Source organism: Platalea leucorodia (assembly GCF_965183815.1).
Source record: "Platalea leucorodia genome assembly, chromosome: 26".
NCBI lineage: Eukaryota > Metazoa > Chordata > Aves > Pelecaniformes > Threskiornithidae > Platalea > Platalea leucorodia.
This window is the reverse complement of record NC_138848.1, coordinates 658,804-676,153: the sequence shown is the minus strand read 5'-3', so window position 1 is coordinate 676,153 and position 17,350 is coordinate 658,804. Positions and strand designations below refer to the sequence as shown.

At 70.6% G+C, this 17,350-nt stretch overlaps 1 protein-coding gene across 1 annotated transcript in view; it reads left to right on the top strand.

Annotated features, from left to right (window-relative positions):
• Positions 1–326: 326 nt before the first annotated feature.
• RYR1 (ryanodine receptor 1) overlaps positions 327–17,350 on the top strand; it is a gene marked incomplete at its 3' end in the record, with an annotated part of 75,343 nt that continues 58,319 nt past the window's right edge. The window contains 19 exon segments of the mRNA XM_082333490.1: positions 327–507; positions 2,719–2,838; positions 4,804–4,908; positions 6,369–6,443; positions 6,528–6,606; positions 7,142–7,254; positions 8,368–8,461; positions 8,560–8,653; positions 8,752–8,826; positions 10,096–10,252; positions 11,106–11,270; positions 11,937–12,058; positions 12,478–12,664; positions 13,525–13,660; positions 14,205–14,300; positions 14,912–14,965; positions 14,968–15,029; positions 15,111–15,244; positions 16,676–16,917. Coding sequence (XP_082189616.1) covers positions 463–507; positions 2,719–2,838; positions 4,804–4,908; positions 6,369–6,443; positions 6,528–6,606; positions 7,142–7,254; positions 8,368–8,461; positions 8,560–8,653; positions 8,752–8,826; positions 10,096–10,252; positions 11,106–11,270; positions 11,937–12,058; positions 12,478–12,664; positions 13,525–13,660; positions 14,205–14,300; positions 14,912–14,965; positions 14,968–15,029; positions 15,111–15,244; positions 16,676–16,917 — 2,155 coding nt within the window. The 5' untranslated portion in view covers positions 327–462.

Sequence of the window (17,350 nt, the reverse complement as noted above, 5' to 3'; positions counted from 1 at the left end):
TGGGGAGATACGGGGGTCCGCGGGGGGGACCCAGGCGCCCGGGCAGTGCCCCCCCTTTTTTCTTAAAGGGCCAGGCGCACCTCTATGGGCTGCGCCCCCCCCCCCCCCCACTTCGGGGGGACCCCCCGCCCCGGGCCGGTGCCTCAGTTTCCCCCCCGCCCCGGTCCCTCCCCCGTTACGTGGCGGCGGGGGCCGGGCCAGCGGCTCCGGGAGGCGGCGGAGCCCCGCGGCGCCGGGACACGGGCAGCAGCACCCACCCGGGACCCGCACCCACCCGGGACCGGCACCCACCCGGGACCCGCACCCACCGGCGGCCGGGGCGGGGGGGCACCGAGCCGCGACCGGCACCCACGGGCGACCGGTCCCCAGCACCCACGGGCGACCGGCACCCACCGGTGACCAGTCCCCGGCACCCACTGGTGACCAGCACCCACTGGTGACCGGTCCCCGGCACCCGCAGCCATGGCCGAGGCCGACGGCGAGGACGATGTCCAGTTCCTGCGGACGGTGAGTGGGGGATACTGGGGGAACTGGGAGGGGATACTGGGGGAACTGTGCTGGGGATACTGGGGGAACTGGGCTGGGGATACTGGGGGAACTGGGAGGAGATACTGGGGGAACTGGGAGGGGATACTGGGGGAACTGGGCTGGGGATACTGGGGGAACTGGGAGGAGATACTGGGGGAACTGGGAGGGGATACTGGGGGAACTGGGAGGGGATACTGGGGGGATAGGGCTCAGGGAACTGGGGGGGTACTGGGGAGCTGGGAATGGGGGAACTGGGAGATACTGGGGGGACAGGACTGGGGATACTGGGGAGACAGGGCTGGGGGAACTGGTGTGGGGCCACTGGGGAGACTGGGGGGTACTGGGGATATGGGAATGGGGGAATTGGGAGGTACTGGGGGAACTGGGAGGTACTGGGGGAGAGCCAGGGGGGTCTGGGGATACTGGGGGGGTCAGATCTGGGGGACTGGGGACACTGGGGGGACAGGGCTGGGGATACTGGAGGAACTGGGGGCTCAGGGACCTGGGGGGGGACTGGGGAGAGGGGAATGGGAGAGCTGGGAGATACTGGGGGGAGAGCTAGGGGGATCTGGGGATACTGGGAGGATCGAATCTGGTGAACTGGGAGCACTGGGGGGGAACTGGGAGCGCTGGGGGGGGGTAAGCGAGGACTGGGAGGGGCTGTTTGGGGGGGACCAGCCTGAACTGGGAACACTGGGAGGGACTGGGGTGCAAGGGGGGGGTGGGTGTGCAACACCCCCCCCCCCCGGGGCCGCGTGCGCTCCCAAAAAAGCAACGCGCAAAGCCCGGGGGGGGGGAGCAGCTGCTTGGGGGGGGAGGGGGGAAACCAGATCCCCCCGGGGGGGGAGGGGCAGGGCGCCTGGGTCCCCCCAGCCCGGGGGGGGGGTGGGTTGGGAGGGGGGGGGTGACCCAGTTCCTTCCCTTGTCCCAGTTCCTCCCAGTTTGTCCTCAAAACTGGGCTGGGACCCCCCCGGGGGGGGGGGGGAGTTGCCGTTAATAACCGCCCCCCCCCCCCCCCCCCCCGTTCCAGATCGGGGGGGGGTCAAGGGCGAGGCCGTGTCCTTGGGGGGGGGGAGACTCTTGGGGGGGGTCGGGCCCGTGGGAAATGCTGAGCTCAGCAGATTTCGGCTGGGGAGGGGGATTTGCCCCCCCTCCTCCCCCTCCCCCGGGGAAACTGAGGCACGGGGCCCCCCCGGCCCCCCCATGGGCCCCCGCCCCCCCCCAGCTGCTCCCGTCGCTCCGGGCCCCCCCGGGGGGGGCGGATTCCTCCCGCGGGCCGGGGATGCCAGCGAGCCTGCGGGGGGGCCCCATGGATGGGGGGGGGCACCCAAGGGTCCCACGGCCCCCCCATGGATGGGGGGGGGGGCGCCCAGGGGTCCCACGGCCCCCCCATGGACCCCACTGGGGCGGGGGGGGGGCACCCAGGGGTCCTGTCCCCCCATATAGGACCCTATAGGGTGAGGGGGGGCACCCAGGGGTCCTATCCCCCCCTATAGACCCCTTGGTTTTGGGGGGGGCACCCAGGGGTCCTGTCCCCCCCTATAGACCCCTTGTTTTTGGGGGGGGCACCCAGGGGTCCTGTCCCCCCATATAGGACCCTTGGGTTGAGGGGGGGCACCCAGGGGTCCTGTCCCCCCCTATAGACCCCTTGGTTTTGGGGGGGGGGCACCCAGGGGTCCTATCCCCCCCTATGGACCTCTTGGTTTTGGGGGGGGCACCCAGGGGTCCTGTCCCCCCCTATAGACCCCTTGGTTTTGGGGGGGCACCCAGGGGTCCTGTCCCCCCCTATAGACCCCTTGGTTTTGGGGGGGGCACCCAGGGGTCCTGTCCCCCCATATAGGACCCTATAGGGTGAGGGGGGGCACCCAGGGGTCCTGTCCCCCCCTATAGACCCCATAGGGTTGGGGGGGCGCCCAGGGGTCCTGTCCCCCCCTATGGACCCCTTGGTTTTGGGGGGGGGGGCACCCAGGGGTCCTGTCCCCCCCTATAGACCCCTTGGTTTTGGGGGGGGCACCCAGGGGTCCTGTTCCCCCCTATAGACCCCTTGGTTTTGGGGGGGCACCCAGGGGTCCTGTCCGTCCGTCCCACTCCCCCCTGGGTTTTGGGGGGTCCCTCAGGGCCAGGGTGCCCCCTTGGCCCCCGAGCCCTGCCGGGGGGTGCCGGGGTGCTGAGGGTCCCGGTGCCCCCCAGGAGGACGAGGTGGTCCTGCAGTGCACCAGCACCCTGCTGAAGGAGCAGCTGAAGCTCTGCCTGGCGGCCGAGGGCTTCGGCAACCGCCTCTGCTCCCTGGAGCCCACCTCCAACGCCCAGGTCAGGGGGCCGGGGGTCCCGGGGGTCCCCAGAGCCCAATGCCCGGGTCAGGGGGCCCGGGGGGTCCCCAGAGCCCAATGCCCGGGTCAGGGGAGCCCGGGGGGTCCCCAGAGCCCAACGCCCAGGTCAGGGGGCCGAGGGGTCCCGGGGGGTCCCCAGAGCCCAACGCCCAGGTCAGGGGGCCGGGGGTCCCGGGGGGTCCCCAGAGCCCAACGCCCAGGTCAGGGGGCTGGGGGTCCCCAGAGCCCAACACCCAGGTCAGGGGTCCCGGGGGGTCCCCAGAGCCCAACGCCCAGGTCAGGGGAGCCTGAGGGTCCCGGGGGTCCCCAGAGCCCAACGCCCAGGTCAGGGGGCCGGGGGTCCCGGGGGGTCCCCAGAGCCCAACGCCCAGGTCAGGGGAGCCTGAGGGTCCCGGGGGTCCCCAGAGCCCAACGCCCAGGTCAGGGGGCCGGGGGTCCCGGGGGTCCCCAGAGCCCAACGCCCAGGTCAGGGGAGCCTGAGGGTCCCGGGGGTCCCCAGAGCCCAACGCCCAGGTCAGGGGGCCGGGGGTCCCGGGGGTCCCCAGAGCCCAACACCCAGGTCAGGGGGCCGGGGGTCCCGGGGGTCCCCAGAGCCCAATGCCCAGGTCAGGGGTCCCGGGGGGTCCCCAGAGCCCAATGCCCAGGTCAGGGGGGTCCCCAGGGATTCCCAGAGCCCAACGCCCAGGTCAGGGGTTCCCCAGGGGTCCCCAGTGCCCACTGCCAATGCCCGGGTCAAGGGTCCTGGGGGGTCCCCAGAGCCCAACGCCCAGGTCAGGGGGCCTGGGGGGTCCCGGGGGGTCCCGAGAGCCCAACGCCCAGGTCAGGGGTTCCCCAGGGGTCCCCAGTGCCCACTGCCAATGCCCGGGTCAGGGGTCCTGGGGGGTCCCCAGAGCCCAACGCCCAGGTCAGGGGTCCCAGGGGGTCCCCAGAGCCCAACACCCAGTTCGGGGGGGTCCTGGGGTCCCTAGTGCCCACTTCCAATGCCCAGGTCAGGGGGTCCTGGGGGTCCCCGGGGGTCCCCAGAGCCCACTGCCAATGCCCAAGGTCACGGGGGGACACGGTGGGGCTGGCCTTGGTGGCCAGGGAGGTGTGGGGACACCCCGTGGCACCTGGGATGGGGACGGGGGGGGGGACCCCACTGTCACCTGGTTTGGGGACATGGGGACCCCCCATCACCTGGCATGGGGACGTGGGGGACAGGGAATGCGGGACACCCGCTATTGCTGGCTGTGGGGGACGCGGGGACACCCCAGAGCACCCGGTATGGTGACGTGGGGACGCCCTATAGCACCGGGCGTGGGGACAGCCTATAGCACCCGGTATGGTGACGTGGGGACACCCTATAGCGCGGGGCACGGGGACGTGGGGACGCCCTATAGCACCCAGTATGGTGACGTGGGGACACCCTATAGCGCGGGGCACGGGGACGTGGGGATACCCTATAGCACCTGGCACGGGGACGTGGGGCACCTGATACCCCCTGGCATAAGGACATGGGGGACATCGGACACCCCCCGCCCCCTGGCAGGGGACATTGGACACCCCATATCCCATGGCAGGGGGACGTGGGGACCCCAGCACCCCCTCGCAGGGGGCCACCCCGTCTTCCCTGACGTGGGGACCCCAGTGTTGCTGGGCAGGGGGACATGGGGACCCCCAGTATCACCTGGCAGGGGGACATGGGGACCCCATTCCCTTCTGGTGGGGGGACATGGGGACACCCCGTACCCCATGGCACGGGGGCCCCAGCGTCACCAGGCAGGGGGACATGGGGACCCCCAGCATCAGATGTGGGGGACCCCGGTATCATCTGGGATGGGGGCATGGGGCCAGCCCTTATCCCATGGCGGGGGGACATCGGGGACCCCCGTAGTCCCTGGCATGGGGACCCCAGTGGCCGCGTGGCCGCGGTGGGGGGTCCCCCTGACCCCCCGTGTCCCCCCAGAACGTCCCCCCCGACCTGGCCGTCTGCTGCTTCGTGCTGGAGCAGTCGCTGTCGGTGCGGGCGCTGCAGGAGATGCTGGCCAACACCTCCGAGACGGGGGCCGAGGTGGGTCGGGGGGCTCCTGGGGGGCCTGGGGGGCTCCTGGGGAGGCCGGGGGGGCTCCTGGGGGGGCTCCTGGGGGGGGTCCCGGGGGTCCCAGCCCCCCTTGACCCCCCCCTCTTCTCTCTTCCCCCCTTGCCCACCCCAGGGGGTCGACCTGGATAAGTGGGTAGGCCACCGTGGTGCAGTGACCCCCTCCTCATCCTCACCTTCGGCCTCCTCCTCTGCACCCCAACCCCCCCCGTCCCCGGTGTCCGGGGGGCTCTGCCCCCCACCCCACCCCCCGCATGGACCCAGGCGTCCGGGTGTGCCCCCCCCCCCCGATCCCCCCGACCCCCCATCTCCGCATGGATCCCACCGCAGACCCCCGGTGTGAGCGTGGGGCGTGCGACGCACGAGGGCCCGGTGCGCAGCCCCGGCACGAGGGGCGTGCGATGCACGGGGGCCCCGACACCCCCGGCACGGGGAGCGTGCGATGCACGGGGTGCACAACTCTGGTACGAGGGGCGTGCGATGCACGGGGGGCCCCGACACCCCCGGCACGGGGAGCGTGCGATGCACGGGGTGCACAACTCTGGTACGAGGGGCGTGCGATGCACGGGGGGCCCCGACACCCCCGGCACGAGGGGCGTGCGATGCACGGGGTGCACAACTCTGGTACGAGGGGCGTGCGATGCACAGGGGGCCCCGACAGCCCTGGCACAAGGGGCGTGCGATGCACGGGGGGCCCTGACACCCCCAGCACGAGTGGTGTGCAATGCACGGAGGCCCTGACGCTGCTGGCACGAGGGGTGTGCAATGCACAGGGTACCCTGACGCGGTTCTGGCACGAGGGCCGTGCGTTGCACGGGGTGCACAGCTCTGGCACGAGGGGTGTGCAGCGCACAGGGTGCACAGCTCCAGAGCAAGGAGCGTGCAATGCACAGGGTACCGTGACACAAGGGGCGTGCAGCGCACAGGGTGCACAGCTCGGACACGAGGAGCGTGCAAGGCACGGGTCACCCCAGTATGGATCTCACGCGAGGGCCGTGCATTGCACGGGGTGCACAACTGCAGCACGAGGGGCATGCAAGGCACGGGTCACCCCAACGCGGGTCTTGCACAAGGGCCGTGCATTGCACGGGGTGCACAACTGCAGCACGAGGGGCGTGCAAGGCACGGGTCACCCCAACGCGGGTCTTGCACAAGGGCCGTGCATTGCACGGGGTGCACAACTGCAGCACGAGGGGCATGCAAGGCACGGGTCACCCCAACGCGGGTCTTGCACAAGGGCCGTGCATTGCACGGGGTGCACAACTGCAGCACGAGGGGCGTGCAAGGCACGGGTCACCCCAACGCGGGTCTTGCACAAGGGCCGTGCATTGCACGGGGTGCACGGCTCCGGCACGAGGGCCGTGCAAGGCACAGGTCACCCCGCAGCCCGGGGGGGGTTCGGGGGTCCCCGCTGACCCCCCCGTCCCCCCCAGTCGTCGCAGGGCGGGGGGCACCGGACGCTGCTCTACGGCCACGCCATCCTCCTGCGGCACTCCCACAGCGGCATGGTGAGTGGGGGCCCCCCCAAACCCCCCGACCCAACCCCCCCGAGGTGTGGGGGGACCCCCGTAACGGGGTGCCCCCCCCCCCAGTACCTGAGCTGCCTCACCACCTCCCGCTCCGTCACCGACAAACTGGCCTTCGACGTGGGGCTGCAGAAGGACGCGGCCGGTAAGGGGGGGCCGGGGGGTCCCCGAGGGGTTTGGGGGGGCTCTGAGGGGTTTGGGGGTGCCCTTGGGCTATGGGGGGTGTGTGTTCCCGATGGGCTGGGGGGGGTGGAAGGTTTGGGGAGGCTTGGGGGGGGTCCCCTGGGGTTTGGGGGTCCCCCACGGGGGGGTCCCTATGGGCATTGGGGGGTTGCAGGTTTGGGGGGGTCCCTCTGGGTTTTGGGGATCCCCCTAGGGGGGTACCTATGGGTCTTGGGGGGACTTGGGGGGTCCCTTGGGCTTTGGGGGTCCCCTGGGGGGTCCCTCTGGGGTTTGGGGATCCCCCTAGGGGGGTACCTATGGGGCTTGGGGGGACTTAGGGGGTCCCCTGGGGTTTGGGGGTCCCCGGGGGGGGGCCCTATGGGCCTTGGGGGTTGCAGGTTTGGGGGTGTCCCCTGGGGTTTTGGGGTCCCCTGGGGGGTCCCTAGGGGCCTTGGGGGCTGCAGGTTTGGGGGGGGGTCCCCTGGGGTTTGGGGGCGCCCCCCTGACCGCCCCCGCAGGCGAGGCGTGCTGGTGGACCATGCACCCCGCGTCCAAGCAGCGCTCGGAGGGCGAGAAGGTGCGGGTGGGCGACGACCTGATCCTCGTCAGCGTCTCCTCCGAGCGCTACCTGGTACGGGGGCGCGCGCGGGCGTGCGAGGGCGCGCGGGGCACGGGGAGCTCCAGCGCGCGCGGGCCGTGCGCGTGCACGAGCGAGCAGCAGCGTGCGAGGGCCCTGTGCGTGCACGAGCGAGCGCGAGGGTGCACGGGTGAGCAGCAGCGTGCGAGGGCCCTGTGCGTGCACGAGCGAGCGCGAGGGTGCACGGGTGAGCAGCAGCGTGCAAGGGCCGTGTGCGTGCACGAGCGAGCGCGAGGGTGCACGGGCGAGCGACAGCGTGCAAGGGCCGCGTGCGTGCACGAGCGAGCGCGAGGGTGCACGGGTGAGCAGCAGCGTGCAAGGGCCGTGTGCGTGCACGAGCGAGCGCGAGGGTGCACGGGTGAGCGACAGCGTGCGAGGGCCGTGTGCGTGCACGAGCGAGCGCGAGGGTGCACGGGTGAGCAGCAGCGTGCAAGGGCCGTGTGTGTGCACAAGTGAGCGTGAGGGTGCACGGGTGAGCAGCAGCGTGCGAGGGCCCTGTGCATGCACAAGCAAGCATGAGGGTGCATGGGTGAGCAGCAGCGTGCAACGTCCGTGTGCGTGCACAAGCAAGCACGAGGGCACACAGGTGAGCAGCAGCATTCAAGGGCCGTGTGCGTGCACGAGCGACCAGCAGCGTGCAAGGGCCCTGTGCATGCACAAGCGAGCAAGGGCTGTGTGTGAGCACAAGCAAAGACCGGTGTGCGAGGATTGGGTGCGCACGAGCGAGCACCAGGGTGCAAGGGCTGGGTGTGTGCACAAGCGAGCACCAGTACACGAGGGCCACGTGCGCGCGTGAGCAAGCTCTAGCGTGCGAGGGCTGTGCGTGTGCACGAGCGAGGACTGGCGTGCGAGGGCTGCGTGTGCGCACGAGCACGGCGTGTGAGGCCTGGCTGTGCCCAAGCGAGCACAAGGGCCGGGTGCGTGCACGAGCGAGCGCCAGCGTGCGAGCGTGCACCACCGAGCCCTGCTCTTCATCCCCGGGCTCCCCGTCCTCGTGCGAGCTCTCGCACGCGTCTCGGGGGGTCCGCGCTTTTGGGGGGGGGGGGGGGTGCAGACCCGGATGCCTGGGTCCCCCCCGTGCCACGCCCGTGCCACGCCCGTCCCCAGCACCTCTCGACGGCGAGCGGGGAGCTGCAGGCGGACGCCTCCTTCATGCAAACCCTCTGGAACATGAACCCCATCTGCTCCGGCTCCGAGGAAGGTGGGCGCCGCGGGGGCGGACCCCGGGGTGGGGTGGGGGGCGCCCGGCCGCCTGGGTCCCCCCCCCCCCCACCCTGACCCCCACCCCGGTGTCCCCAGGCTACGTGACGGGCGGCCACGTCATGCGCCTCTTCCACGGCCACATGGACGAGTGCCTGACCACCTCCGCGCCGGAGCAGGGCGAGGAGCGCAGGTGGGGGGCTCGGTTTGGGGTGGGGGGCGGCGGGGGGTCCCCTGGGGTCCCCCACCCCCACCCCCACCCCAGCCTGAGCGGCCGCGTCCCCGCAGCAGCGTGGTGAACTACGAGGGAGGAGGCGTCTGCACCCACGCCAGGTCCCTCTGGCGCCTGGAGCCCCTGCGCATCAGGTACGGGGGTCCGGGGGTCCCCGGGCCGTGGCCCCGTGCCACGGCCGCCTGCGCGTTGGCCCGGGCTCCCCGGGCTGCATCCCCGGTGGCCCCACGTCCCCGGGACCCGTCCCTGCATCCCTGTGATCCATCCCTTCATCCCAATGCTGTCCCCCTCATGTCCCCACGTTCCCGGGACCCGTCCCTGCATCCCTGGGACCCATCCCTGCATCCCGATGCTGTGTCCCCTGTGTCCCCACGTCCCTGTGATCCATCCCTGCATCCCGATGCTGTGTCCCCTGTGTCCCCACGTCCCTGGGACCCATCCCTGCATCCCTGGGACCCATCCCTGCATCCCAATGCTGTGTCCCCTGTGTCCCCACGTCCCTGTGATCCATCCCTTCATCCCGATGCTGTGTCCCCTGTGTCCCCACGTCCCTGTGACCCATCCCTGCATCCCTGGGACCCGTCCCTGCATCCCAATGCTGTGTCCCCTGTGTCCCCACGTCCCTGTGATCCATCCCTTCATCCCGATGCTGTGTCCCCTGTGTCCCCACATCCCTGTGATCCATCCCTTCATCCCGATGCTGTGTCCCCACGTCCCTGTGACCCATCCCTGCATCCCGATGCTGTGTCCCCTGTGTCCCCACGTCCCTGTGACCCATCCCTGCATCCCGATGCTGTGTCCCCACGTCCCTGGGACCCATCCCTGCATCCCCACCCTGTCCCCCTGCATCCCTGGGACCCGTCCCTGCATCCCTGTGATCCATCCCTTCATCCCGATGCTGTGTCCCCTGTGTCCCCACGTCCCTGTGACCCATCCCTGCATCCCTGGGACCCATCCCTGCATCCCAATGCTGTGTCCCCTGTGTCCCCACGTCCCTGTGATCCATCCCTTCATCCCGATGCTGTGTCCCCTGTGTCCCCACGTCCCTGTGACCCATCCCTGCATCCCTGGGACCCATCCCTGCATCCCAATGCTGTGTCCCCTGTGTCCCCACGTCCCTGTGATCCATCCCTGCATCCCGATGCTGTGTCCCCTGTGTCCCCACGTCCCTGTGACCCATCCCTGCATCCCGATGCTGTGTCCCCTGTGTCCCCACGTCCCTGGGACCCATCCCTGCATCCCAATGCTGTGTCCCCTGGGTCCCCACATCCCTGTGACCCATCCCTGCATCCCTGGGACCCATCCCTGCATCCCGATGCTGTCCCCCCCGTGTCCCCGGGACCCGTCCCCGCATCCCCGCGCCGTGCCCCCCGGCCCCCGGTGACGCATCGTGTCCCCCCCAGCTGGAGCGGGAGCCACCTGAAGTGGGGCCAGCCCTTCCGCCTGCGGCACGTCACCACGGGCCGCTACCTGGCGCTGACGGAGGACAAGGGCCTGGCCGTGGTGGAGGCGGCCGCCGCCAACACCCGCGCCTCCGCCTTCTGCTTCCGCGCCTCCAAGGTGGGCGACGGGGACGGGGGGACCCGGTCTCGGGGGGCGCGGGGTGGTCCGGGTGGCCCCGAGGGGTGGGGTGGCTCGGGTGCCCTGGGTGCTGGGGTGGCAGGAGGTCCCTGTCCTGTCCCCTTTTGGGTCCCCATCCCGGTCCCATCCCTGTGCTGGTCCCCATCCTGGTCCCCCTGCCTGTTCCAGTCCCTGTCCCAGTCCCATCCTGGTCCTCGTCCCTGTGCCGGTCCCCATCCAGGTGCCAATCCCTGTCCTGTCCCCATCCGGGTCCCTGTCCTGTCCCCATTTGGGTCCCCATCCTGGTTCTGTCCCTGTGCTGGTCCCATCCCAGTCCTGGTCCCCATCCCCGTCCCCATGCAGGTCCCAGTCCCCATCCCAGTCCCCATCCCGGTCCCTGTGCAGGTCCCAGTCCCTATCCCAGTCCCCATCCCGGTCCCCGTATGGATCCCAGTCCCCATCCCAGTCCCTGTGCAGGTCCCAGTCCCCATCCCAGTCCCCATCCCGGTGCCCGTGTGGATCCCAGTCCCCATCCCGGTGCCTGTGCAGGTCCCTGTCCCCATCCCGGTCCCCGTATGGATCCCAGTCCCTATTCCAGTCCCTGTGCAGGTCCCTGTCCCCATCCCAGTCCCCATCCCGGTCCCCGTGTGGATCCCAGTCCCCATCCCAGTCCCTGTGCAGGTCCCTGTCCCCATCCCAGTCCCCATCCCGGTCCCTGTGCAGGTCCCTGTCCCCATCCCAGTCCCCATCCCGGTGCCCGTGTGGATCCCAGTCCCCATCCCAGTCCCTGTGCAGGTCCCTGTCCCCATCCCCGTCCCCCTGCGGGTCCCCTGACACCCCGATCCCCCCGCAGGAGAAGCTGGAGGTGGTGGCCAAGCGGGACGTGGAGGGGATGGGGACCCCCGAGATCAAGTACGGGGAGTCCCTCTGCTTCGTGCAGCACGTGGCCAGCGGCCTCTGGCTCACCTACGCCGCCGCCGACACCAAGGCCATGCGCCTCGGGGTGCTCAAGAGGAAGGTGGGGGGCTTGGGGGGCCGGGGTCTTTGGGGCTCTCCGAGAAGCAGTAGGGCGTCTTTGGGGGTCTTTGGGGTATCTTTGGGGGTTTTGGGGGTCTCCGAGAGGCACTAGGGCATCTTCAGGGGTCTTTGGGGCATCTTTGGGGGTTTTGGGGGTCTCCGAGAGGCACTAGGGTGTCTCCAGGGGGTCTTTGGGGCATCTTTGGGGGGTTTGGGGGTCTCTGAGAGGCAGTAGGGCATCTTTGGGGGTTTTGGGGGTCTCCGAGAGGCACTAGGGTGTCTCTGGGGGTCTTTGGGGCATCTTTGGGGGTTTTGGGGGTCTCCAAGAGGCACTAGGGTGACCCCAAGGGTCTTTGGGGCATCTCTAAGGGGTTTTTGGGGGATTGCTGGGGTCTTTGGGGCATTTGGGGGGTCTCCGAGAGGCACTAGGGTGTCTCCAGGGGTCTTTAGGGCATCCTTGGGGGTTTTGGGGGTCTCTGAGAGGTACTAAGGTGACCCCAGGGGGTCTTTGGAGCATCTTTGGGGGTTTTGGGGTCCCCAAGAGGCACTAGGGAGTCTCAGGGGGACTTTGGGGCATCTTTGGGGGTTTTGGGCTCTCTGGGGCTGCCGGGGGGCGCGGGGCCGGTCCCTGGGGGTGCCCCCCTCTCTGACCCCCCGTCCCCCCCAGGCCATCCTGCACCAGGAGGGGCACATGGACGACGCGCTCTCCCTCACCCGCTCCCAGCGCCAGGAATCGCAGGCGGCGCGGATGGTCTACAGCACGGCCGGGCTCTACGGGCACTTCATCAGGTGGGGGGCCGGGGGGGTGGGGGGGGCACGCAATGGGACTGGGGGGTCCTGCGTGGGACTGGGGGGTCCTGCAATGGGGCTGGGGGGTCCTGCGTGGGGCTGGGGGGTCCCACAATGGGGCTGGGGGGTCCCACAATGGGGCTGGGGGGCACATAATGGGGCTGGGGGGTCCCGCGTGGGGCTGGGGGGTCCCACAATGGGGCTGGGGGGGTCCTGCGTGGGGCTGGGGGGGTCCTGCATGGGACTGGGGGGTCCCACAACAGGGCTGGCGGGTCCTGTGTGGGGCTGGGGGGTCCCACAACGGGGATGAGGGGTCCTGCATGGGGCTGGGGGGTCCCACAATGGGAATGGGGGGTCCTGCACGGGGCTGGGGGGGTCCCGCAATGGGGCTGGGGGTCTGACCCCGTCGTGCCCCCCAGGAGCCTGGACAGCCTGAGCGGGAGGGGCAGGGGGGGCGCCCCCCCCCAGCTGCCCATCGCCGACGTCATCCTGAGCCTGCAGGACCTGATCGGGTATTTCCAGCCCCCCCCGGCCGAGCTGCAGCACGACCAGCGGCAGAGCTGGCTGCGGGCCCTGCGGGGCCGCCAGAACCTCTTCCAGCAGGAGGTGGGACCCGGCGGGGGGCCTGGGGGTGCGGGGTGCTCCCGGGGCGGCGGGGGGCCCGGGGCGGCGGGGTGCTCCCGGGATGCAGGATGCTCCTGGGGCTGGGGGCTGCGGGGGTCCTGGGGCTGCGGGATGCTCCTGGGGCTGGGGGATGCAGGATGCTCCCGGGCGTGCGGGATGCTCCTGGGGCTGGGGGATGCGGGATGCTCCCGGGGGTGCGGGATGCTCCCAGGGGTGCAGGATGCTCCTGGAGCTGGGGGATGCTCCCGGGGGTGCGGGATGTTCCCGGGGCTGGGAGCTGCGGGGGTCCTGGGGCTGCGAGATGCTCCTGGGATGCGGGATGCTCCCGGGGGTGCGGGATGCTGCAGGGGGCCTGGGGCGGCGGGGTGCTCCTGGGATGTGGGATGCTCCTGGGTCTGGGGGTTTTGGGATGCTCCCGGGGATGCAGGGATGCTCCTGGGTCTGGGGGCTGTGGGATGCTCCCAGGGATGCGGGGATGCTCCCGGGGATGCGGGGATGCTCCTGGGGCTGGGGGCTGCTCCTGGGGATGTGGGATGCTCCCAGGGCTTGGGGATGCGGGATGCTCCTGGGGATGCAGGGGGAGGCTGGGGCTGGGGGCCACGGGGGGACCTGGGGCTGAGGGATGCTCCTGGGGATGCAGGATGCAGGGATGCTCCCGGGGCTGGGGGCTGCAGGGGGTCCTGGGGCTGCAGGATGCTCCCCAGGGATGTGGGATGCAGGGGGATCGTGGGGTTGGGGGTTGCAGGGGGCCCCTGGGGCTGGGGGGCGCTTGTGGGGCCGGGGGCTGCCGTGGGGGCCGCGCAGTCAGCGGGGGCGCGGCGTGACCCTCCCCGTGGCCTCAGGGCATGATCACGCTGGTGCTGAACTGCATCGACCGCCTGAACGTCTACAGCACGGCCGCCCACTTCGCCGAGTTCGCGGGCGAGGAGGCGGCCGCCTCCTGGAAGAAGATCGTCAACCTCCTCTACGAGCTGCTGGGTGGGCGGATGGGGCGCTGTGGGGCAGGGTGGGGGCTGTGGGGTGGGATGGGGGCTGTGGGGTGGGATAGGGGCTGTGGGGCAGGATGTCAACCTCCTCTACGAGCTGCTGGGTGGGCGGATGGGGCGCTGTGGGGCGGGGTGGGGGCTGTGGGGCAGGGTGGGGGCTGTGGGGTGGGATGGGGGCTGTGGGGCAGGATGTCAACCTCCTCTACGAGCTGCTGGGTGGGCGGATGGGGCGCTGTGGGGCGGGGTGGGGGCTGTGGGGCAGGGTGGGGGCTGTGGGGTGGGATGGGGGCTGTGGGGCAGGATGTCAACCTGCTCTACGAGCTGCTGGGTGGGCGGATGGGGCTCTGTGGGGCGGGGTGGGGGCTGTGGGGCAGGGTGGGGGCTGTGGGGCGGGATGTCAACCTGCTCTACGAGCTGCTGGGTGGGCGGATGGGGCGCTGTGGGGTAGGATGGGGGCTATGGGGGGGCTGTGAGGCAGGACAGGGTGCTATGGGGCAGGATGGAGGCCCTGACCCCCTTTTGCCCCCCACCCCCAGCTTCGCTGATCCGGGGGAACCGCGCCAACTGCGCCCTCTTCTCCACCAACCTGGACTGGCTGGTCAGCAAGCTGGACCGGCTGGAGGCCTCCTCGGGTCAGCGGGGGCCTCGCTGTGGGGCTGGGGGACCTCATGTGGGGCTGGGGACCCTTGCGTGGGGGCTGAGGACCTTCCTATGGGGCTGGAGACCCTTGCACGGGGGCTGAGGACCTTCCTATGGGGCTGGAGACCCTTGTGTGGGGGCTGAGAACCTTCCTATGGGGCTGGAGACCCTTGTGTGGGGGCTGAGAACCTTCCTATGGGGCTGGAGACCCTTGCATGGGGGCTGGGGACCCTTGCACGGGGGCTGAGGACCTTCCTATGGGGCTGGAGACCCTTGCGTGGGGGCTGAGGACCTTCCTATGGGGCTGAGGACCTTCCTATGGGGCTGGAGACCCTTGTGTGGGGGCTGAGGACCTTCCTATGGGGCTGGAGACCCTTGCGTGGGGGCTGAGGACCTTCCTATGGGGTTGGAGACCCTTGCATGGGGGCTGAGGACCCTCATATGGGGCTGGGGACCCTTGCACGGGGGCTGGGACCTTCCTATGGGGCTGAGGACCTTCTTATGGAGCTGGAGACCCTTGCATGAGGCTGAGGACCCTCGTGTGGGCTGAGGACCTTCCTATGGGGCCGAGGACCCTCATGTGGGGCTGGGGTCCCTCCCGCAGGCATCCTGGAGGTGCTGTACTGCGTCCTCATCGAGAGCCCCGAGGTCCTCAACATCATCAGGAGAACCACATCAAATCCATCATCTCCCTCCTGGACAAGCACGGCCGCAACCACAAGGTGAGGAGGGGTCCTCTCCCCGGGGCGGGGCAGGCACACGCGTGTGCAGGCGTGTTCAGGCGTGTCCTGTGTCCTCCCTAGGTGCTGGATGTGCTCTGCTCCCTCTGCGTCTGCAACGCCGTGGCCGTCCGCTCCAACCAGAACCTCATCACCGAGAACCTCCTGCCCCGGCGGGACCTGCTGCTCCAGACCGGGCTGGTCAACTACGTCACCAGGTGGGTGGGGGGTCCTGGGGGGCCTTGGGGTGCTCCTGGGGGTCCTGGCAGGTCCTGAAGGACCACGGGGTGCTCCTGGAGGACCTCGAGATGTTCCCGGGGGTCTTAGAGGGGTCCTGGTTGTCCTTGGGGTGCTCCTGGGAGGTCCTGAAGGACCACGGGGTGCTCCTGGAGGACCTTGAGATGTTCCCGGGGGTCTTGGAGGGGTCCTGGTTGTCCTTGGGGTGCTCCTGGCAGGTCCTGAAGGACCACGGGGTGCTCCTGGAGGACCTTGAGATGTTCCCGGGGGTCTTAGAGGGGTCCTGGTTGTCCTTGGGGTGCTCCTGGCAGGTCCTGAAGGACCACGGGGTGCTCCTGGAGGACCTTGAGATGTTCCAGGGGGTCTTGGAGGGGTCCTGGTTGTCCTTGGGGTGCTCCTGCAGGACTTGGGGTGCTCCTGTGGGACTTGGAGGGGTCCTGGAGGGCTCCTCGCTGCCCCTGGGATGCTCCTGGGAGGTCCTGGAGGATCTTGGGGTGCTCCTGGGGGTCTTGGGGTGCTCCTGGGAGGTCCTGAAGACCCTTGGGTTGGTCCTGGGTGGTCCTGAGGGGCTCCTGGGGTCTCTGGGTGCTCCTGGGGGTCTCCGGGTGCCCATGGGGTGCTCCTGGGGGTCTTGGGGTACTCCTGGAGGTTTCTGGGTGCCCATGGGATGCTCCTGGGTGGTCCTGAGGGGCTCCTGGGGGTCTCTGGGTGCTCCTGGGGGTCTCTGGGTGCTCCTGGGGGTCTCCGGGTGCCCATGGGGTGCTCCTGGGGGTCTTGGGGTGCTCCTGGGCATTTCTGGGTGCCCATGGGGTGCTCCTGGGGGTCTCTGGGAGCTCCTGGGGGTTTCTGGGTGCCCATGGGGTGCTCCTGGGGGTCTTGGGGTGCTCTTGGGCGTCTCTGGGTGCCCATGGGGTGCTCCTGGGGGTCTCTGGTCGCTCCTGGGGGTTTCTGGGTGCCCATGGGGTGCTCCTGGGGGTCTTGGGGTGCTCCTGGTCATCTCTGGGTGCCCATGGGGTGCTCCTGGGGGTCTCTGGGTGCTCCTGGGGGTTTCTGGGTGCCCATGGGGTGCTCCTGGGGGTCTTGGGGTGCTCCTGGTCAGCTCTGGGTGCCCATGGGGTGCTCCTGGGGGTCTCTGGGAGCTCCTGGGGGTTTCTGGGTGCCCATGGGGTGCTCCTGGGGGTCTTGGGGTGCTCCTGGGCATCTCTGGGTGCCCATGGGGTGCTCCTGGGGGTCTCTGGGTGCTCCTGGGCGTCTCTGGGTGCCCATGGGGTGCTCCTGGGGGACTTGGGGTGCTCTTGGGCATCTCTGGGTGCCCATGGGGTGCTCCTGGGGGGCTTGGGGTGCTCCTGGGGGTCTCTGGGCGCTGCCGGGGGGGTCCCTGTCTCTGACCCCCCCCCCCCCCCCCGCCGCAGCGTGCGCCCCAACATCTTCCTGGGGACGCACGAGGGCTCGACGCAGTACAGCAAGTGGTACTTCGAGGTGGCGGTGGAGCGGGTGCAGCCCTTCCTGACGGCGCAGCCCACCCACCTGCGGGTGGGCTGGGCGGCGGCCGGGGGCTACAGCCCCTACCCGGGGGGCGGCGAGGGCTGGGGGGGCAACGGCGCCGGCGACGACCTCTGCTCCTTCGCCTTCGACGGCCTCCACCTCTGGACAGGTACCGCGGGCGCGGACCCCTCGCGCGTGGACCCCCCCTCGCGCGTGGACCCCCGCCGGGGTGTCCCCGGGTGCCATAGCGTGTCCCCCGGTGTGCCCCCCGCCATGTCCCCGGTGCCACGGCGCGTCTCCCGGTGTGTCCCCTGCCCCCTGGCATGTCCCCTAGCGTGTCCCCCACGTCACGGCACGTGCCACGGTGCGTCCCCTGGTGCCACAGCACGTGGCGTGTCCCCCAACGTGTCCCCGTGTCCCCAGTGCATCGCCCGATGCCATGGTATGTGGCATGTCCCCTGGTGCGTCCCCTGTCCCCTGACGCGTCCCCCAACATGTCCCCCGATGTGTCCCCAGGGCCACGGCATGTCCCCCAACATGTCCCCCTGTCCCCCGATGCGTCCCCAGGGCCACGGCGCGTCCCCCAACGTGTCCCCCAACAT